The sequence below is a fragment of the Anabrus simplex genome, chromosome 3 (assembly GCF_040414725.1).
Source record: "Anabrus simplex isolate iqAnaSimp1 chromosome 3, ASM4041472v1, whole genome shotgun sequence".
Classification (NCBI taxonomy): Eukaryota; Metazoa; Arthropoda; class Insecta; order Orthoptera; family Tettigoniidae; genus Anabrus; species Anabrus simplex.
The window spans coordinates 51,266,516-51,290,435 of record NC_090267.1 but is presented as its reverse complement, the minus strand read 5'-3'; the positions used below and the strand labels follow the sequence as shown (position 1 = coordinate 51,290,435).

At 38.5% G+C, this 23,920-nt stretch overlaps 1 protein-coding gene across 1 annotated transcript in view; it reads left to right on the top strand.

The window, feature by feature from the left end:
- The window catches only part of LOC136865963 (apoptosis-inducing factor 1, mitochondrial), a 268,552-nt gene that overhangs the window by 89,772 nt on the left and 154,860 nt on the right, over positions 1–23,920 (top strand). Inside the window, exon 5 of the mRNA XM_067142533.2 lies at positions 11,598–11,728. Coding sequence (XP_066998634.2) covers positions 11,598–11,728 — 131 coding nt within the window. The remainder of the gene's footprint in view (positions 1–11,597; positions 11,729–23,920) is intronic.

Genomic DNA, 23,920 nt, shown 5'->3' with positions numbered 1-23,920 from the left:
TTAGAATAAAATGAATGTAGAATTTAATAAAAGTGAAGAGGAAGAAGCTTTTCTTAAGAAACGGCTCTTTTCAGGGTTGAATTTTGAGTTTTTTCGTGAATTGTGGTGCTATAATTTGGAATAGGCCTAAATTGTTATTCTAGACCAGGCCATACTACTACTACTACTACTACTACTACTACTACTACTACAACTAAGTCAGCCTCTGCCTTAAGTATGCACACTGCTCATTCAAAACAGCGCGTCAGAATAGGGATCAAATAACTGGAATACTATGAAGAACCAGTGTGTTACGTACCAGCTGTATCAAAAATGTATGAACCAGAGGAATGGTATGCTAAAGAAGAAAGTTTTGTAACTCTCCGGCTATTTCCCGCCAATATTCAGTCAGGCTATTATACTCGGTACGCAGCAGTAATCCCATCTCTCGGAGTTGAGAGACAGCATAAGAGACAAATAACATCACAACAAACAATGGTCAGTGTAATGTTATTGTTGATCAATGTTATGCGTTTTTGATATTGTAGGTCTTCACATTTAGTTTTCTTCCAGCTCTTAAATACCACTCTTATCATAGTCGGTATGGTAAAACTGAATAAAACAAATGATCGGAAATTGTATTCTCTGTAACTTTTGTTATGTAGTACTTTTCGATAGGACCAATAACATAGGCATTTAAAACTTAAATTTCATCCAGGGTGAATAAAATAGTTTATATCTTAGACTGTAGTTTCTTATTCCCCGATTCTTTATACCGATTTTTATTAAATTCTATTTACCCATTTTCTCGTGGCTCGGCGTCGATATGGACTTAGCAACAAAAATACAAATTCGTGAATATCTGTGTTATCATAGCCGGTACGGTAAAAAATATAAGACATAAATGGTCGGAAATTTAATTCTGTATAACTTTGGTTATGTAGTATTTATCGATACGACCACTAATAATATACATATTTGAGAATTAAATTTTAGGCCTTCCCCGAAACTACCATTTCGTTTATTGTGAATAAAATTATTTATAGCCTAGATTGTAGTGACTCATTCTCAGACTTTGTATACCAGTTTTCAACTACCATTTTACTCAGCTTGAATAAAATTATTTATAGCCTAGATTGTAGCGACTTATTCTCCAAATTCTCATACCAATGTTTATTAAGATAGGACCACTAATAACATAAATATTTGAAAATTAAATTTTAGGCCTTCCCACAAACTACTGTTTCTATCAACAGGAATAAAATTATTTATGGCTTAGGTTGTAGCGACTTATTCCCCGACTTTGCATACCGATTTTCATTTAATTCTCTTTAGCCGTTTTCTAGTGATGCGTGTACAGACAGACAGACAGACAGACAGAAATTACGGAAAAGTAAAAAGTGCATTTCCTTGTTTCTGTGGACATGACCGTTACAGAAATACCATCCTTTTCAAATTCTGAGCAATGTACAGACAAAACTCTTTATTTTATATATATAGATGGTTGCCTAGTTGTACTTCCTCGTAAAACAATAATCACCACCACCACCACCACCACACTGCAACTGAAAAACGGTTATATTCTTGTAACGGTTTCATTCAACAACGGGTGTGTTCCCGAAACGGTTGCGTTCTATCTGTCCCAGCTATAATGGGTATTACAAACAGCGACACGTTATCGGAGCCTCAAGGAGGGTTGTAGTGCAGAAATAGGGGAGGTCCGCCTGCAAGCCTCGTTTCGAGAGCAAGGGAAGCAGTGCAGCGGTGAGTTACCGTGCACACTAGTAACAAACGTAGATTTAAACCCATATCTAGAGGCGATTCTAGCCCTGGCGGGGTGGGGCCTCAGTTTTAGTGAAATAATTATGTTAAAATTCCTTGATTAATAAAGAAATTGATAATTTACAGATATAATGTATTTGAAATAAACTTGTTAATGGTTTTGCTAAAGTTGCCCATTGTATTTTCATAAACACGGTTGCTTTTCTTTTGAATTCTGTTACCAAGACTTTCAATTCCAAACAGCTCCCACCCCCGCCCGGTTTTAAGTATCTAGAACCGCCACTTCCCATATTGTAATAGGCTACAACTGAAAGAGGAACAACATATATTTATAGCAATTAATTCCATTTTTATTCTTATTCTACTAAACCTTAAAATAGTTTTATAAATGTATACACACAGAGATAATACAGAAACATTAGTAGCAACTACTATTCAGTATAAGGATTCTCAACCATTACTGGATCTCTTTCTGTAACGTTACGTCATGTAGCCATTCTTTTAGTGGGAGATGAAAATGAATGAAAACCTACAACCTGTTTTCCAGTCATTGACAGGGTCAGAAATGTAATGAATGAAGGATATATAGGCCATTAGTACGATGGGGTCGCCACTCCCAAAGTGATTTATTAATGACTGATAGATGCCAGGAAATGAGAATGGAGAGTGTTGCTGGAATGAAAGATGACAGGGAAAACCGAAGTACCCGGAGAAAGTCCTGTTCCGCCTCCACTATGTCAAGCACAAATCTCGCTTGGAATGACCGGGATTTGAACCACGGTATCCAGCGGTGAGAGGCCGACGCGCTGCTGTCTGAGCCACAGAGACTCTTTTTAGTGAGATATGTTGTAGCTTATTCGAACTGACGATTCACCTCGGACCTACAATTACCAATAAAAATAAGTAAATTGTCTTAGTTTGAATAGTAAGCATCATTGCGTCACTAACATATCAAAGTAAAATTCAAAAAAGTCGGATAACAAGTAGCTCAGATAAGGCAGCTGTTTTAATTTCATTCGTAATTTCATGGTGTTCTTCACCAACATATTTGTCACACTTTTCGGCATGTTTTAAATAATAATGTCGATGAATGTTAATTTTTTTTGCTAGTGGTTTTACGTCGCACTGACACAGGTAGGACGATGGAATAAGAAAGGCCTAGGAGTTGGAAGGATAGCTCTTATGGCGACGATGGGATAGGAAAGGGCTCGGAATGGGAAGGAAGCGTCCGTGGCCTTAATTAAGGTACAGCCCCAGCATTTGCCTGGTGTGAAAATGGGAAACCACGGAAAACCATCTTCAGGGCTGCCGACAGTGGATTTAAAAAATCCTACCAATACGCTGGCTATTGCATACTGTGGAGGCCAGTGCGTAGGTACCAACTGACGAGCCCACCCTAGCACACGAGGGCGAAACGCTGGCAACCAAGAATGAGTTAGCTGGAAAATTTATAATGTCCAATAACGGACCATTTATATTGGTATTATAAATTTACTCATTCAGGACAAAATTTCAGATTCCCTATGGGAATCAACATCTATATCATCTGATGGCCAAGCAGGCATCAATTTTTGGTAATGAGACAAAGTCTCTTAGTGCATTGGCACTACCGGTGGCTCCAAGTAGCCTACGCAGTGGCCTCCACAGTATGCACTAGCCAGCGTATTGGTAGGTGTACTAGGTACCAACTGATGAGCCCACCCTAGCACACGAGGGCGAAACGCTGGCAATCAAGAATGAGTTAGCTGGAAAATTTATAATGTCCAATAACGGACCATTTATATTGGTATTATAAATTTACTCATTCGGGACAAAATTTCAGATTCCCTATGGGAATCAACATCTGTATTATGTGTATAGCCACTTTTTCGAGATATCGATTTCGTCATAACTTCGTAAGGTATAATTCAAATGTATCACTCCACTGAGCCACTTCACTTCTTAAATATTTCACCTCATTGAAAAGTATACTATATAATTATGTCTAGCTTAATTAACACTCCGGTGATCGCGCGAAGAAAAGTCACGTCAGTGGTCGCGCTGTGATCCGTACTTTATTTGTGATATAAGGCTATTCTATGCTATTTATTCAATGAATATGATTATGGATTATGAAAAGAACTTTATTTTATGTACTATAAAATGTAATTATGCATGCATTTATAAGAAATACCTGAGAAATTACCGGACATTTTGAATTGTCTCACTTACTCCCTCCATAATGTTTTTGAGGTACCTCACTGTCTGGTTCATTCAGCCATCGATTTATATTCTCATAGTCCTCCATTTTGTACTTATACATCAATAATTAACATAAACTCGTAAAACGAAGTAGATATATGCACATGAACTGAGAATAGACACCGTAATAAGAAAACAAACAAATTCAAAAGAAGTCACGCTAGTGGTCGCACGGATCACAGTTGTGATCCACAAGAATGCGTTGCTTTATAACGCATCAACCATCATTCAAGGTTAGCAGACTACTGCATTATCAGAGAGGGGATGGGGTGCGAGGAAGGTACACAGATGCTCAAGGTCAGCAGTCATACCAAGAAACAGGAGCGAAACAATCTAAACGACTGGATCGCTGTTGTGATCCGCGCGACCACTGGAGTGTTAAGAACCAATATCTAGCAAACTTAGCTCATCATTCAGCAAGCACGGCGACTTCTGTAGCTCTCCGTGTCACATCTCTGGTCCTCGGCTGGCTGCGGACTATGGAACGGCTGGAGTCTCCCCCCTCGTAAGGTCTGGTCTACTGGCCGGTTCATACATCTCCAGGTCGGTCCACCTCGAAATTAGCACGACATCTGCTTCTTCATTTTTGAGGTAGTGATAAAATCTAAGAATTTCAACAAGTAATTGTTCATTTACAAAGCTTCTTAATATATTGATCTCTCTTGTCAGTATCCTTATGTCTTTCTTATCAATCTGATCAATCAAATATTTAACACTTGGTTCAGTGTCTTTGAGTTTTTTAATCTGTAATTTTTGTGTGTTAATTCTATTCTCAAAGGCTTAATTATTGCTTAATTTTTCTTCTCAAAAAAATGATTTCTGTGTATTTTTCTCTTCTTCTCTGAGCTCTGGTTTTGATGAGCCTCGACGTGTCGTTTTACTTTGTATCGTTCCAACTAGTGAACGTTTTCGATTCAAATTATCTTATTTTACGCCGCAGTTACACTCTTCAGTATTGAATAACAAGTATTACACCGTATTTTCTCGTTTAACTTGGGTAACATCTCCGTACTTTCGTCTATCGTAGCAATTAGTCTCTTCTTCCGTCGCAGCTGAATTGAAATACGTGTGTTCTCTATGTCTTCAATTTGGTAAGTGTCATAATAATAATATCTTATATTTTACTTTTTTTTTTCTTTTCGAAACAATTCATTTGATACTGTTTTGTTCTCTCCTCACAGCCTTTAAAATTGTATGCTCCAACTTGGTCATGGCCTTCTATAAACTTCTATTTATGGTTCTTTTTCATACAATTCCGGCCTGTGTGGTCCATACCTCCACTTTGACACCATTTTGAAACACGTCAGAAAATGCAGCGGGCACAGTTGAAGTATTTATTGCGATTTTGGTTGTCAAATTTACATATATTGCTCTTCTAGGATATATGCTAATTGTGTGTTACAAAATGCGACAGGTTTGAAATAATGAAGTGGTGCAGGAAAATACGTGTGGTGACTTTACCGTGTTTAGTGACGCTAGTAATAAACCAAAAATAGTTTAAAAATTTAGGGAGGAATACTCAAAAGAGTGGCCCTACTGCGTTCCTCAAAATCTCATTCACTCGTGTTTTGTAGTGTGTGTAGCCGTAATTTTTCAGTTGCACATGGTAAGGAAGAACAAGACTGAGTTCCTTACTAATATGAACACTGAACTGTTAAGTGCTCTCTTAGTGCAGAGGATGCACATGATGTCAAAAGGAAAAGCATGTCACCAGTGTACGTTTACCAAACAGCAACTGCAAGCTGCTAAGGGAGCAACTACAATACTCAACAAAAGAAATGATCCTTCAACCTCCGCTCAGATATGTACTGCAGATCACCTGTTACTTTAGCAGGTAAGAATCATACACTCTTTATATGCCAGTCTTTAAATATCTGGTTGAATTGTATGTTGTTCATTGATTTTTCAATGATATGTAAGTTAGTAAGATCTCGAAAAAGAATTATATGGCCGCCGCGCCCACCCCTCCTTTCCCCCTGTGACCGAACGGCTGCATTACGAATTGCCTTTCTTGAAAGTTGGCTTCTCTGTACAGACGTGCCAAGTCTTCCGATTTGAGCAGGAGACTCCCGATTTTTCATCGTTCCTCCCGATCGCCGGGTTCGATCTCCTGATTTTCAGAGCAATATCCGTAATTTTCGTATTATTTTAAACTCGCGCAGATTTCCTCGTTCTGTCGATATATGGCTGAGTATGGCTGGTCGATAGTAGTTCTAATAATGATACCAGATGATAGTACGGGGTAGTAGTACGGGGTACGGGGCATGCTTGCCCGTAAATGTAGATGAAAGTATAATTGATATATTTTATTATCTGGAAAGGTGTGCAAAGGGGAAAGAAAAGTTCAGAGAATTTCCGACTTTACACAACACAGAGATTAGGAAAATTCTGAAGCATGTGCCTACTCGATGGTTAACACTAAGAAGGTGTTTAGATAGGATTTTGCTTCAGTGGGACCCTTTGGTTACATTATTCAGGAGCGAAATTGTGAGTAAGGATTCTCAGATGGGAACTTTGAAGACTTAAAAAATTCCTAGGCACAGTTTAAGTGCAGATGTGTCTTGTTTGTCTGAAAACGTTAAGAATTGTCATAACATTTCACCTCACTCCTCAGTAAAAAGGAAAACCCAGTCATCAGTTTCATTTAAAAAAATGAAACTACTTATGACACTAAGAGCCATGCATTGTCACGTGAAGAACAACTTTTCATGTTCCTTTCATCAAATTTACATAAATCTTTTTGCCTTTTTCTCTCAAGTTTTATGGATATATTTGAGAATCCAAACGTAGCTCTTCAGTCAAGTATGCCGCACATCCACTTATTGAGGTCACTTTTGGAGGAACTATTGAAGAATGTGATGGCAAGGTTTGTGAAACCAGACGTTATTAAAAGATCCTCCTCTCTCCTTGATGTAGATTATCATACTTCAGCAAATCAGAAGGATGATTGTGATTGGATACCAGGGAACTCTGCGTTTGTTTTAGTGAACACCTTGAAGTCTGAGGAAAAGTGCATATTCTTTAAGTCTGTTAGAAAGTGTTTCTCTTCATCGTGTGACTACATGGTACACAAATTTCCATTCAAAGATGTAGTTTTAATTAATGCAGAAGTTGCAAATATTTCTGCTATAAGTAAGGCATCATTTTCTAGCCTTAGATTTTTCATAAACAAGTGTCCGAACATTTTGACTAGTGAAACAGAACATTTGGATAAAGAAACTGATATTCTGCACTCCCAGTTCTATAACTTTCAGCTCGAAGAAACAGACCTGGCAAAAGGAAGAATTAATGTTCAATGGGCATTGGTAGGTCAGATGAAATCAGCTGATGGTGTACTTAAATATGACAGACTCTCTAAAGTGATGCTTGCTATTTTATCACTTCCACATAGCAATGCATAATGTGAAAGGATTTTTAGCAGAGTCACAAAGACAAAAACACAGTTCAGATCCTTGCTGTCTGAACAAACTTTGGAGAAACTTTTAACCTTGAAATCAGTTCAGGAAGGCAAGTGCTTTGAGCAAAAATTTAGTTCCGAGTTTCTGAAGAAGGCTAAGTCAGCTACTGGTGTGTTGAACAACAATTAGTCGTAATGTGATCACCATGTTGAAGGATGAGAAGTCGCATGTTCCTACAGTTCAGGTATGTCTAGTATTTAGTATTCACATGTAAATGATGGAAAATATATATATGGGCAAGTAGAATTGTTAATGTATTGAATTATAATGAATTTGTACATGTTCTGCCATCAGTGATGTGCCGTAATACGTCGCGATTCGCTGCGAAATTTCTCCTGATTTTTCACTTTTGAAAGTTGGCATGTCTGTAATAATAATCATAGTATGGCCTCAGCTACTGTTGGCAGACATTTCACTCTGATGCCATCTGGCTGTCTGCTCTTAAATTTCGACGTTCCATTCTACTCTAGGCCTGCTAGATGGCAGACCGAGTAAACCGAAACTCTCTTGGGTGTCTGTGGCTGAGATTTAATGAATTTTGTCAGGTAAACACCAAATGTGTCACCAGGGATCTTTTGCATACCGACATTGTACGACATGGAGTGTCAAATGGACTTTTTTCTACTCTTAAAAAATCTGACTACCTCTGCCGGGTTTGAACCTGCTATCTTGGGATCCAGAGGCCGACACTACCACTGATCCACAGAGGCAGCTATTCTGGCATAAGTCATAATATGAAAATATGGTTTTCCTAGTAGCTCTCAGCATATATAGCAAGAGAATTACTAATATCGACAGCTATGAACGAGAGGGTAAAAACAAAATATTAAAATACGATTTTGCCAGAGTATTTCGGTTAAGCGGGGTTCTACTGTATTGGTATGTTCAAAATTGGCATGTCATACCGATCAATAGGAAGTGCATTAAACGTGCCTAAGACTTGTGTGGGGAACACAGTGAAACGATACAAGGAGAGTGGCAGAATGATCGAAGTGCCTCACTGCGGACGACTGCGTAAAACCTTGCCTAGGCAGGATCGTAAGCTGATAATATTAAGCTGTAAAAATCGTAATGCCAGTGCTAGTGATCTTCTATGCATTTTGAACAGAGAAGGAACAATGAATGTTTGTGTGTCTACTATTTCTGCAAGACTGCATGTTCGAGGTCTAAATTTCATTTATGCCCTCCGAATACCGCTATTGAACAACTTAGTGAAGATAAGCCGAAACGCTTGGTGCAGAAATCGTTCTGGTTGGCTGAAAGAAGCTTGGAAACGTGCAGTTTTCACTGACAAAAGCAGATTTGTACTCTTCCCCAAATGCAAAGTCCGTGTTCACTGGACGGCGACAGAAAAGTTTCTTCTGGCTTATGAACGGACGGATTGGGTAGGGTGTTTGAAAATGAGCGTCTTCCAAAGTTGCCTATTCAAAAACATTTCGTTGTCCAAGACAGATTCCCAATTCCATCCTCTTCTCTCCACGTCTTCTCTCAGTTGTAATACCAATATAATGGTCCGTTATTGGACATTATAAATTTTCCAGTTAACTCATTCTTGGTTGCCTGCTTTTCGCCCTCGTGTGCTAAGTTAGGCTCGTCAGTTGGGACTTAGCACACCACCCAAGACGCAAGGCTAGTGCATACCGTGGAGGCCACTGCATAGGCTATTTGAAGCCACCAGCAGTGCCAATGCACTAAGAGAGCTATGTCTCATTTCCAAAAATAGATGCCTGCTTGGCCATCAAATGATGTAGATGTTGATGCCCATAGGGAACCTAAAATATTTGTCCTGAATGAGTAAATTTATAATACCAATATAATGGTCTGTTATTGGACATTATAAATTTTCCAGTTAACTCATTCTTGGTTGCCTGCGTTTCGCCCTCGTGTGCTAAGTTAGGCTCGTCAGTTGGGACTTAGCACACCACCCAAGACGCAAGGCTAGTGCATACCGTGGAGGCCACTGCATAGGCTATTTGAAGCCACCAGCAGTGCCAATGCACTAAGAGAGCTATGTTTCATTTCCAAAAATAGATGCCTGCTTGGCCATCAAATGATGTAGATGTTGATTCCCATAGGGAACCTAAAATATTTGTCCTGAATGAGTAAATTTATAATACTAATATAATGGTCCGTTATTGGACATTATAAATTTTCCTGTTAACTCATTCTTGGTTGCCTGCGTTTCGCCCTCGTGTGCTAAGTTAATGAGTTAACTGGAAAATTTATAATGTCCAATAACGGACCATTATATTGGTATTATAAATTTACTCATTCAGGACAAATATTTTAGGTTCCCTATGGGAATCAACATCTACATCATTTGATGGCCAAGCAGGCATCTATTTTTGGAAATGAGACATAGCTCTCTTAGTGCATTGCCACTGCTGGTGGCTTCAAATAGCCTATGCAGTGGCCTCCACGGTGTGCACTAGCCTTGCGTCTTGGGTGGTGTGCTAAGTCCCAACTGACGAGCCTAACTTAGCACACGAGGGCGAAATGCAGGCAACCAAGAATGAGTTAACTGGAAAATTTATAATGTCCAATAACGGACCATTATATTGGTATTATAAATTTACTCATTCAGGACAAATATTTTAGGTTCCCTATGGGAATCAACATCTACATCATTCTCTCAGTTGGTCCATCCATCTTCTTCTTGGTGTTCCTGCTGGTCTTCTACCTGTTATTCTCTTTTCCAAATAAGCACATGGTAACCTTGTGCTATTCATTCGTTTTACATGCCCAAACCATTTAAGTCTAGATGACCTAAGTCTTTCCTCCATCGATTCATTTAGACCTAGGTTAGATCGGATCTCACTATTTTTCACATGATCAAGTTGGGTCTTTTGGAGGGCAGTTCTAAGAAATTTCATTTCACAGGCTTGAATCCTACTACAATCCTTTGATATTAGTGTGCAGGTTTCCAGAGAATATGTAAGGATGGGAATGAAATATGACTTGTACAGGGTCATTTTTTGTTCTTTGTGGGACCTTCTCATCCCATAGTAGGTGTCTAACGATACTGTAAAAGTTAGAGCCTTTGGTTACTCTGTTTGTTATTTCTATCTCATCTCTGTTATTACTATCCATTACGCTTCCTAAATAACTGAATTGGTGTATTACTTCAACTTGGTGGTCCTGTATTTTTATGTTGCATTTTGTATTATGTCTGCTGATTTTCAATGCTACTGTTTTTGATGGGTTCAATTTCATTCCATTGAACTGCGAAATCCAACCACCTTTAATTACTATTATGTATTTAGACCTCCATGTGCAACAATCATCATCTTTCCAGATTCTTAAAACAGAAGATCCTTTCTAACATCATGCATCACATTCATGTATACTGATTATATGAATATCTTGAGAAGATTCGGCTCATTTAAGCTTTGAATAGAAAGCAGCATATTTAAGGAGCCAGCCTTTTGAACTTCTATGCATCATGTTTGACCAGCAATTTAAGGAGCTCTACCGTGTACAACTCTTTAATGTAGTGCGGTGCACTGGATTTTTATGAATCTCTATCAAAGAGCAATTTTTTAAATGTAGTGCAGCGCAACTCTTGAACCTTACCTTAGTTTCTTATATGGTATGTATACATCATTTTTTATGTCATTGACACTACACTGTGTATTAAATCGCTTGAACTTTCAATGGAATTTTATTTTATGTAACCAGTCTTAACTTCAGTTCTTTGAGTTGCGCATACAGTTTTTAAGACCTTTGTGTCTTTACATTGTTTATTTTCTTCAATATATTTGTGTTGATTTGCTTTAAGGCTGATGATGACCTACAGTTAGGTCAAAACTAGTCCCTGAACGTAAATGTAATGTAAAACATTGTACAGTTTGTATTGAAAAGGTGGACCTTAATAATAAGTATTTAAACGCTGTTGTAATCACAGTTCAATACGGATCAGTCATAATGAAATTTATATCCGTTAATAATAAAGCAACTAACAAAAAATAAATTTTGTATTGTGTTATTGACATTAATGTGTTGCTGTAAGAGAGATATATTTTATATAGTTTTTCTTAATGTTGTTATGAGGGGACATTCTTCCTTTCTTCCTTTGCTTTTGATGTTTTTAATGTACGATTGCTCTTTGCTTTTTATGGTTTTTTAATGGTTTTTTAGGTCTTAGTTATAACAAATGAATCTCATTATCCATATATGAGACCACCGTTGTCCAAGGAGATGTGGTTCAACGAAGATCCAGCTGCTAACAAGAATTTAATTTTTAAACAGTGGAATGGGACAGAGCGAAGGTAAAAAAAAAGTGTATATTACTAGTTTTGTGTAATTTGTTCTAAGGCACATTTATGTCTGACTTCCATCCTTCTGTGGCGTCTTCCTTGCCCACCCCTTCTCCCTTTACCATCACTAAGAAGGTGTTCAACTCTACTGAGTTAGTTTGCATGGGTACCATAATTTTCTCTTCCCTCTTCTACCATTATTGTTAGCAGTTATTTTGGTGCTGTCCTTGTGGGATTGAAGGTATCCTGTTGTACATGGAACTAATGGCAAATTAATTAATTATTTTTCCTTTATTTCCTTATGTACATACAGTTTAAGAATATCACATTACATCCAAACTGTTAAATTAAAGTTATAAAGAACTCATTAACCCATTGCCTTAAAACATGCCTTATAATTGGACTTTCGTCTATTGTTGACACCAAAACTGGGATTCAAACTAGAACTAGAGCCTGCAGGTTTTTTTGAATCACTGATATAATCACTTGTGACATTTCTTGTGTGGAATAATATTACTTTCACTGTTTTCCAATACATTTTCAATTTATGAACTTCCGTTTTTTTCTTACGACCATTCATGACTGTAAGAAACAGACTGGGCTGCTGACTTGGCTCAGGGAATACCAAAATAAGGTATTACTACGAAACTCTCATTATGACATGGTATATACCATTTTGTTATACACTATCTACTGATAATAGAGAGCAAGTTAGAACCAATGTAACAATGTCATTACCTTCTCTCAAGTAAGCAACCTTGTAAGGACTCGAACCATCTGTGATACGCATGTGCAACAAAATCCAGCAAACCTTACACCGATCAATAGCTTGCCCTAGCTTCAGTATCGTAATATAACACTTTGCACCATCTGTTGAGACCAAACATAAATACAAGAAGGAACAGCCACAATGTCGCAACAGGTTCAGAGTGATGTGTTGGTAAACGAACCTGCTTTAATGGTATGGCTGAAAGTCTGCAGCTGAGACCAGATTTTAAAAATTTGTTTATTTACAATAGCCCAGAATGAAGAAAGTTGTCCTAATTTATTAAAACAAATTAGTGTAGCATGAAACTTAGTAACACATGAAATAAATAACAAAATAGGAAAACGGAATTCATGTATTTACACTCAACTGTATCCATCCAAATATCACTGCCAACATTTTAAAACACCGATTCGAATGTGGTACCCCTGAGATTGTTGGGCATTGAATTCCGTTTGAATTGTACCACCAACAAAAGAATGATTGTAGAAGGTGGATATAGTATTTTAAGGATTAAGTTAACTGTAGGTCTCTTATAAATAGCATCTTATAAATAGTTGAGAGCAACTGAAAATATTCTGTTAGATAAGATTGGGTGGGGGCTGCTGCTTATATATTATTTTGTGGTGTGGAAGCGAAGAGTGATAGCTACGGCATTGGCTTAGTTTAAGGCAATGTAATGTAGGAGTCATATGATGAAATTTTGGAATTTGTACTATAAAGTAAACAAGCATTCTGTGCTATCTGAAGTCAATCATCGAGTGTGACAGTCTGCCATACATGATGCCACAATGGTCACAGAAATTGACTGTTGAACTAATAGCTTCTGACCTTGAAAGAAAGTAAGTCTTTCCTTCTTTTAAGAGAGTGAAGGAAGAAAAATATGTCTTGCCGTGTAACTGTTACTTGTTCTGTCCAGTCAAGATTTTTGTCCGGTATTAATCCTAAATCTTTAACTTTGTTTTCAAAAAAGGATGATGATTACATTTACATTCATGAATGATTATGGGTTTTGGCTGTACGTACCATTATATCTTGAGATTTCATGGGGTTGATTCTGAGTCCATTCAGTCTAGTCAACAGTTTGGTGTGCAGGATATCTTGATTATTTTTAACATATAGCTCCGTGAATACTGGTTATTACTTTTGTGTTAGCATAGGCCTGTAAATTGTCAATGTATAGTGATATTTACTTCAGTATTGGTCAAAATATTATTAATATAGAGAAAACGGGAGAAATTATAAAACACAGGCATCTCTATCTCAACCTGCTTCCATGAGAATGTTCTTTGTGTGATGTAAACTAGGGTTGGGTACTATGTCCCTGTTTCGGCACAATGTGCCGGTGCACAATTATGTTCCGCTATTCCAGAACACCGAGTGTCAATTGTTCCGAAACATTCTCAAGCGAGCCGGAGACACTGACTCGCTGTCCCATCAGAAGCGCCACTATGCACTGCCCTTCGCCTACTAGCTGAACTGTGCAGCGGGCGCACGGGACGCGGGGCTGTAACTGCGCAGTGTAGAGAGAACTTCGAGAGGCAACATTACATGCTCCGTGCCAATGGGAACTGGGAATGTGCCTGTACGGAACGTGCTGTGTGGTGTGTGCCTGTGTGTAGTTATGGATGGCCATGGTCCAGCATAAAGCTGCAGGGAACGTGAACGAACAGTCGGAACACTGAAATTCGCGCCCAATAATCACGTTAAAGGCTGCTTTTAGGTTAAGATTTTTCCGGTCAATATAAAATACACATAACACGGTTACAATGGCAGTGCAGGTGTTTAAAAGTAACCAATTCAAGAATAGTTTCACCAGTTGAATGTATTGGCCTGTATTGTGAGTAATTAGTGAGTAATTAATAACTCGAAAATTTCCCTCAACACTTTCTCGGGGATTGACGTTAAACATTAATTTGGACTTTAAGGAAACTTTTAAGCACAAAAAAAATATGGGTCGTCGCTTTGGAATTAAAAATATAACTGGATGAATACATTGTTGTACTTTCGTGCTGTTAGGCCGGGCGCACATTGAGAAACAGTTGGCCCCAGAGCAGAACAGCACAAAGCTTACGAAACTGCTAAGTGGACGTGAGCGCACATTGCCACGCAGGGTCTCGTCGGTTTTCAGAAATAACATGTTTTCTTTAGACTCTGTGATACTGGGGAATCCAGTGTAAAGAGAATCTTTTTTTCTTTTTCTTCAAACATTTGCGATTTTTCTCATTTTGTTAGTCATCTTCACAATTTCCCTTGTGCTGATGGCAACGCGGTTATTCAGCTTAAGACAATCGCAATAAAAACAACCACCTTCGCCAGTTTAAAAGACTGAACAATATTTCTATGTTACCGATGTTCGGCGTTCATATGGACTAAGCAAAGAATTTAATTCATGATTATTTTTTATATTTTTTACGTCGCACCGACACAGATAGGTCTTATGGCAATGATGGAATAGGAAAGGGCTAGGAATGGGAAGGAAGCGACCGTGGCCTTAATTAAGGTACAGCCCCCCCAGCATTAGCCTGGTGTGAAAATGGGAAACCACAGAAAACTATCTTCACGGTTGCCGACAGTGGGGTTCGAACCCCCTATCTCCCGAATGCAAGCTCATAGCAAGGCGATCCTAACCGCACGACCAACTTGCATGGTAAATTCATTAATAGGATGACAGTGGGGGAGAGGGAAAAATATTTTACAAACGTACTGCTAGATTTTCATCTAGTTGTCACAAGACACAAGATACTAAAATCAATCAACATTGACAATCTGTTGTGAACGCATTTGCATTTATATTTGACAAGACATGATAAATGATTTTCCGTATTTATGTCTTCACATAAATGTGATGATGGATGACGGCGACGGAGTCGGCGATGATGCTCTCCATAATCAGCATTAGATCTTTGTCTTAAATTCTATATGTTGCGAGAACTTGGATCACGGATTGTTTCATAGATATATGAGGATTACATTATTTTGTTTGCTGTTTGTTTAACGTCGCACTAACATATCGAAGGTTTTCGACGACGGAAGGGTGGAAGGTTGGGAAGGTAGCGCGGGGGGGCCCTTAATTAAGGTACAGCCCCAGCATTTGCCTAGTGTGAAAATGGGAAACCATGGAAAGCCATCTTCAGGGCTGCCGACAGTGGGGTTCGAACCCACTATCTCCCGAATGCAAGCTCACAGATGCGCGACCCTAACCGCACAGCCACTTGCTCGGTGGATTATATTTTAGGCCTTTCTCTAAACTACCTTGTTACGCAGCGTGAATAAAATAATTTATAGCCTAGACTGTAGTGCCTTATTCCCCGAATTTACATACCGATTTTCATTAAATTCTGTTCAGCCATTTTCTCACGAACATACATACATACATACATACATACATACATACATACATACATACATACATACATACATACATACGTATATATATACACGTACATACTGCATTGCAGTCCACATGATTCACATAGTACCTACAAAACATGGTGAGACTGAATGGCTGTGGTAATTTTCTCCTCCATTTCTTAACTAACTGCGTGACATGTGGCAGGAAACTGTGTTTCGAAGACTGCGCGTGGTAGGCGGAAGTAGGTGCAGAACCGGCCTGCTCTGCTCTGTCCTGCCCTGTCTGTCAACTTGCGATGATGCAATGATTTGTGTGGATTACAAAAATCTGCTCTGCGCTGCACTGCTTTAGCTGCTTCGCCTGCGTCCCAATGCTCTCTGCACTTTGAATTCCTTCCCTCTCAACTTCCATTTACTTTCTTCAATATCTCGAAAATTTCCCTCAACACTTTCTCGGGGATTGACGTTAAAAATTAATTTGGACTAAGGAAACTTTTAAGCCCAAGAAAGATATGGGTCGTCGCTTTGGAATTAAAAATATAACTGGATGAAAACATTGATATACTTTCGTGCTGTTGTGCTCTCTGCACTTCGAATTCCTTCCCTCTCAACTTCCATTTACTTTCTTCAATATCTCGAAAATGTCCCTCAACACTTTCTCGGGGATTGACGTTGAAAATTAATTTGGACTTTAAGGAAACTTTTAAGCCCAAGAAACATATGGGTCATCGCTTTGGAATTAAAGATATAACTGGATGATAAAATGTTGACACTCCAACACAGGGCGGCACACAGCCAAGGCCAACTAATCTATCTAGTGCGGCCTTGGCACAGCACGTTCGGTTCAGGCACATTCCAGCTGAAGTGGAGCATGTCCTGTTGCCTCTCGAAGTTCTCTCTAGGACGCAGTTACAGTCCTGTGTCCTGGTCCCGTGGCTCGGCACTCTGTATCGAAACACTCCGCCTCAAGTTCCTAATGTTGCGGAACAAGTGAATGTTCCGGTCTGCCCAACCCTAATGTAAACACAGTGACTACGATTTGATGGGAAAGATTTTATCCACGTTATTACATTAGATGAAAAGTTCAACTGATTTAATTTTGCCAGAGTCAAAGGCTTTAATCAAATTTAATGTTATTAAAATTTTCAGCTGACCATGATCTATGGGACATTCACTGTCATTAATTACTTTCACCACTGTTGTTGCATTGTGTTTCGGACAAAATCCTGGCTTATGTTTATTGGGTGAAGTGTTCTTATCTACATATGTCATCTGTTTATGAACTAATTTTTCAGGAATTTTTGACAGAAAAGGTAAAATGCTTGTAGATTGTAAATCTTCAGTTAAAAGTAGGTTTTTTGGGAGGGGGGATTGAATGAATAACGGTATGCTTTCAGTGTGTAGAAAAAGTGCTGGTCATAAGGGATGTATTTATTACATGAGTTAAGGTAGGAAGAATAACATCTAGAACAGGGCTGTCCAACGTTCGTTTCTACGCGAGCTCATTCACATGATAACTAAGGGTATGCGGGCGCCAGGTACGATTCCACTAATTCGACTACTGTTATCGGTACTACAATGACTATATAATAATAATAATAATAATAATAATAATAATAATAATAATAATAATAATAATAATAATAATAATAATAAATCTAGAATTAAAAATTACATGAAAATATATTTACTCACATAATTAATGTGAAATCTGGCACTGCATGCTCGCTGCAAGTTGAGGAAAGTCTGGTGTGTAACTGGAACAGGCTGCTCTTAACGCGTCATCCAGGTGTGAGTCTGTCAGGCAGGATCGGTATTTGTTTTTTATTATGTTCATAGTCGAAAACACGATTTCACAAAGATAGCTTGAACCAAAACAAGATTGCATCTTCAGAGCAACACTGCGGGTAATGGGATATTTTTTACCGTCCACCAGAGTCCAGAAATTGCCACATGTTGCGTAGGAGGATTTCAAAGGAAGGTCTGACTGAAGGCTTAAAATTTCCATTTCTAATTCTTCGGGATTATAATTTTCGAATATTTCACACACCCTCCCTCCAAGCTCACAAACGTCAACAGAAGCGAAGGGATTATTGACAAACATTGCCATAGATTTCAAATTTGGAAAATGTGAAAGGGAATTTCTATTTAAATGGACAATCCATACCTTAAGTTTCCTTTCAAATGCATTGACAATACTTATACCTAAAATATTATTATCTTTTCCTTACATTTCGAGATTTAACTCATTTTATTTTGAGGTGATGTCTGCCAAGAATGCTAATTCGATTAGCCAAGTTCATGATAATATTTCCCAGGAGATTATTTCATAGAGTCTTGTATCTCATCCAACAGGCAGCAAAACGGTTTGTTTTCCCCCTACTAAGCCACCTTGCGTCTGCATGAAGGATGACGTCACCATACTCCGAATCTGACATACTTAAAATATTTCTGAACAATCAATGATGAGTAGATGACGAATTCACGACATTAGTTACAATTTTCATGACATGATCGAACTTTAAAACCTTTGCACATAAAGCTTCTTGGTGAATATTACAATGATAAAGAAATTTTGGAAATGATTCATCCTTAGCACAAAGAGAAAGAAATCCATTATTTCTACCAGTCGTAGACGGTGGCGCATCTGTTGTTATAGCGGCAAGCTTTGACAGTGGTAAAGGCATAATAAATAAATATTTATTTATTTTATTTATTTAGCGTTTGGCTGTACATATCAATATTAGTCAGAAAAAAAAATACATATTTACATTATTTACAGTTTGACTTTCAAGTTGTTAATAAAGTCTATTACAGCTGGACCTGCTTCCACAAAGTCACTGAAGTTGCCACTATAGGAATACGTCGGGTAGTCATTCACTGTCTGGGAGCACCACAACTACATTCTGGCGAAGGTATATGTCCCCACTTGTAGAGAAGATCTGCACATCTGCCATGGTTTGTTCTTATCCTGTTCAGTGTTGACCATGTTTTCCGGGGCAGGTGAAAGCCACTTGGTGGTGTTGTGATGTCTTGTAGCTGACATGGAATGTTTTTACTAATTCATCCTTCCAGGTTTGCAAGAGGTTGAAATTATTGTTCACCAGGTGTCTCACTGTCCGGATGGAGGGGTTCCGCGAACGTAAATGCCTGGCTTCAGCAGCAATGATGTCCTGGTGTATTGGTAGCTGGTCGTTTGCATTTATCTTCTTATACTCCCAGAGTAAGGCGTGTTTTCGTTTAAGTTCCGCTGGTGGAATGTGACTCAGTGCTGGTAACCAGAATGTAGGTGTTGATTTTACTGTGCCAGATACAATTCTCATTGCCTGATTATGGGCATCGGCAAGTTTGGTATAGCTGCTATTGAGCCACACTGGAGAACAGTACTCGGCTGTTGAGTAGACCAGACTGAGGGCGGTGGTGCGTAAAGTGTCAGCTGACGAACCCCATGTAGTGCCACACAGTTTCTGAAGTATGTTGTTTCTAGACTTCAGTTTTTCAGCCGTTTTCTTCAGGTGTTTCTTGAAGGAGAGGGTTCTATCTAATGTGATTCCCAGATAGTTTGCTTCATTGGTGTGGGTCTAGCGATTTTTACCCAGGTACACTTCTAGTTCACGATTAGCTAGCTTATTGCATAAGTGGAAACATGTCACTGTAGTTTTGTTTGGATTTGGCTTCAGCCTCCATTTTCGGAAGTATTCTTCAAGAGTGCATGAGTCAGTAGTTAGGGTATGTTCTGTGTTTTCGATCTGTCTATCCTGAATAGCAATTGCCCAGTCATCTGCATAACCAAACTTTCTTGATATGATTAAAGGCATGTCAGAGATATAGAGGCTGAAGAGAAGTGGGGCCAAGACAGAGCCTTGAGGCAGCCCATTGTCAAGTTTCTTCTTATTACTGATGGTGTTTCCCAAAATTACTTGGAATCTGTGATTCGTTAACATGTTATCCACAAGTCTGACTATTCTTCTACAAGGTATTGTGCGTAGGAGTTTATAGATCATGCCATGCCTCCAGACAGTGTCGTAGGCAGATGTCAGGTCAATGAATGCTACTGATGTCCTAAGTCTTTTCTAGAATCCGGCTTCAATGTGGGTGGTCAGTGATAGTACTAGATCGACACAGCTGCGATTTGGTCGAAATCCATCTTGTTCCATAGGTACTTGTTCAAGAATTAGAGCTTATCCTGTTGTACAGAAGTCTTTCCAGTAGCTTATACACTGTGCTGAGTAGTGCAATAGGTCTGTAACTTTGAGGTAAGTCATTTGGTTTGCCTGGTTTCAATATGGCGATAACCTTTGTTCTTTTAAGTGCAGGAGGTATGTTCCCTGTTTGCAGGATATCATAGAAAAGGCGTGCAAGCCATACTTTTGCATATTTTCCACAATGAAGCAGGAATTCTGGGTGGATACCATCAAAGCCTGGAGTTTTACCCTTTTTAACATCTTTTAGTGCCTTTGAGATGTCCTCTGATGTGAATGGACAAGATACTTCATTATCCTCCTGACACTTTGCTTTTAAGACTTTAAGCTCTCGTTTAATCTTGATGGTGTAATCTCTTTGCTTGGGTGTTTTTGATGTTGACACCATGTGTGAGGCTATAGTATCTGGACTGATGGTGCTGTTATCACGTAATATTTTGTTTCCACCTCCCAGTTTTCGAAGAAGGGACCATGCTTTCCTGCTTGAGTGTTTGAAGTTGATATTCTTGACGGTTTCAATCCATTTCTGTCTTCTTGAGGCATCAAGGCTGTGCAGTAGTTCATTTGATATTTCATGGTCACCAGTTGTGAGAAACTCTTCATATAATTTTTCGCTGACTTCACTCCATCCAGGAATATACTCCTTTCTAAAACCTCTAGGAATAACCTTTTTTGCTATACTGGTCACTGCACCCACAAATCTCTCATAATTTTCACTAACAGGTGGAATCCAACCCAGACATTTGTCAAGGTTCTCAGAAAATTCAGGCCAGTTTGCCTTTTGGAAATTCCATCGCGGTCATGGAGTAGAAGTGATAATGGGCACTTTCACACTTGTTTCAATAATGACTGGTCTGTGTTGACTGTGAGGAAAGGCACGTAGGACTTTGCGTGATGTTGGCAGACAGTTATCCGTTGATACAAAGCATAAATCAGGGTTGTAGTCCTGTTTCCTTAAAGTTGATCTAAAAGTAGACAAGTCTTTCGCATCAAAAATAAGGTGCATGTGATGTGCGTCAACCCAGGTGACCAGAGCTTCGCCATTGTCGTTATTAACACTATATTTCCATTCGGTGTGATGACTATTGAAATCACCAAGATAAAACAGATGGATGTGGGTAAATTGGGACTACAGAAGGAGGCCACTGAACGGCAGGTGGTTTGTAAACATTTATGACTTTTGTCCCACTTACATCTATGACAACGGTGTGGATGTCGTCGTTGGTGTTAGTAGACATCAGATAGGCTTCTCTATAGTATTGTGAACATATGTTGCTATACCATACACCTTGTGATATGTTGCCCCTATGAGATCATATCCTGGAATATTTCCTCTTGAGTTTAGTTGGCCTATATCTTCTGTGTGCATTTCTTGAATGGCAATTACGTCAATGTTGTTTTCTAGAGCAATTTTAGATAAGTATTCTCCCTTTGCTCTGCTTATGCCTTCCACATTGATCTGTAACATATGGATACCAGGTCCAATTCTTCTGAAGTGTGAGTCCTTAGAAGGACTGTTTGTGTTAGATTTCCTCATGGTATTGATATGAAAATTGGCCAGGGGATCGCTAAGATTGTTTGGCCGCCAAAGGGCTGTTGCTCGCTTAGCACCACCCAGGGGACACGTGTAGGGTATCTTCGGGTTAAACCTACGGACGTGAGCAACACTGGTCCCCCAATAAATGCAGCATTTAGCATAGCTTCTTTCACTACTTCCCCATCACTGAAAGCTTTCTTCCTTTTAGCTAGGACGTAACAAACTTTGTAAAAAGCTGTTGTCACGTTACGCGTGTGCTGAACTGGCTTCTTAAACGCACATTGTTGCAATACTAATTTAGATTTTAGGTCTTTCACTTTGTTTTTTCTTAGTTCAGAATTAACAGGTAATTCACTGTCAAATTTTTTGTGATTAGTCAAAAAATGTCGCTGTACATTACTTCTTTTAGGAACAGACAGGCTAGCATTACACAAGAAACACACAGACTTTCCTTTGTTTTCAATAAAGCAATATGGTCCTCCCATTCACTGTTAAAGTTATAATTTCTTTGCCTTTTAGCCATGTTCAGAAGAGTTATGTTTAATGAAATATAGCTGATTATAAACTGAATAATTTAAAGTTTAAATAGTAATGAAAAACAGCACACGAAACATGTTGAATGTACAACTTATCACAACACAAGACACTCAAAACATATTCCATAAGCCCTGCATAAGCTCACAAGTAATACTGAATGTTCACCTGAAAGCTAGGAACTGGGAACATTCCAATTGCAAGACTTTCATAAATCGTTTGTTCATTGTTTATGGCACAGCTTTGTTGGGATTAAAGTTACTTTGTGGGCAAATTGGGTGTCCCATTGTTGTCCTGGTGAAACTCTGTCATGGTAGGTAGTTTATGGCATTGCAATCAAGTGAATCATAAGGAAGCGGTTCTGTTTGGCAGAATAAATATGTGGCTATATTTGGCTCCGTGAGTAGAGAGGGCCTTATACCTGGCGCTAGCCCCCCACAGTGAGAGGTTTGTGGAGGATTCCTGTTTGTCGCAACTACATACATGTCGAATAGCTCTTTTTCTGAACCTTTCTTCTATTTCTTCACTAATTGCGGACACGAGTCAGTTAGGCCTAGATCACATTTATGGCTTACTCAAAGCTCTTTGTGGCGGGCCGATGACCTTCGATGTTAGGCCCCTTTAAACAACAAGCATCATCATCATCATCAAAGCTCTTTGTGAATTTGGAGGTACAGATATAACAAATTTCCTGACTTTGAGGACGATATTTTTAAGAGAAAAGTAAGAATATTTATTGAAATGTAAAAGTATTGTTTTCAAATATTAAGTAAAATTTAATTTGGAAATTAATTGCGAAGGGCGCCATAAAAGGGCGCCATAAAAGGGCACCTCGGGCGCCGTGTTGGACAGGGCTGACCTAGAATATTCAACCTTTTAAAACTAATACTGCGGTGGTAGCATGCAAACTAATAGACAGAAAGGCTTGCTTCACTTGAGTAGGTGAGACATACGAGAAATATATTTGTTCAGTATTTGGTTTCTGATCACAGGTAATTTTGTTCAATTTTTAAATTTTTTTTAAATACTTTGTTGTTTTTTACTAAAGTTTTAATAATCCTTCTTATGGCTAAATTACAGGCATTGGTAGTTCATAGTTATTCACTGTGAATAAAAAGAATGTATGAAATATTTTAATGACTATTATGGTTACAAGTGAAATTTTCTCCTCTGACCATATAAACCATTATTCTCTAATGTAAAGAGCTTGTGTTACACTTCATTTGAGTAGTAATATTAAGAAATGCACAACATATACATGTAATGATGTGCACAATCAGTCCTTCAAACTTTTGGTGGATTACAAGATCATGTATGAAATGGGAATAACAGTTGAAGTCAGTGTATCCATGGTACATTGTATTTAACTTTAATTAAACCCTATCTGAGCTGTAATAATTCCAAAATCTCAACTTTTGTGGTTTGATGAAAATCACTGTGTTTGTCTAATCTTGAAAAATATCAGTCTAAGAATAAGTATGCAAGAAAAGACCCTATTGAAATGTACGTGGATTGACATATTACAGAATTTTGTGTCCTCCCTTGATCATAGAACTTGTACATTCACACAGTTTTCTGCATAATATAAGGTATATAATTTTGTAGTGTTAAAATGTTAATAATAAATAGGATATAGTTTGTAATGATACGTGGCATTAGCTCTGTGGATCAGTGACAGATTATCAGTGTGGATCACAAGATTGTGTGCTCAAACCAAAACAGAGAAAGGCAGGAGGATGTTTGAAAGAGGGCAAAAGAGGTCTGTTCAACATTCCATGTAAAATACGTTCGCATGTAAAAGATCTCAACTG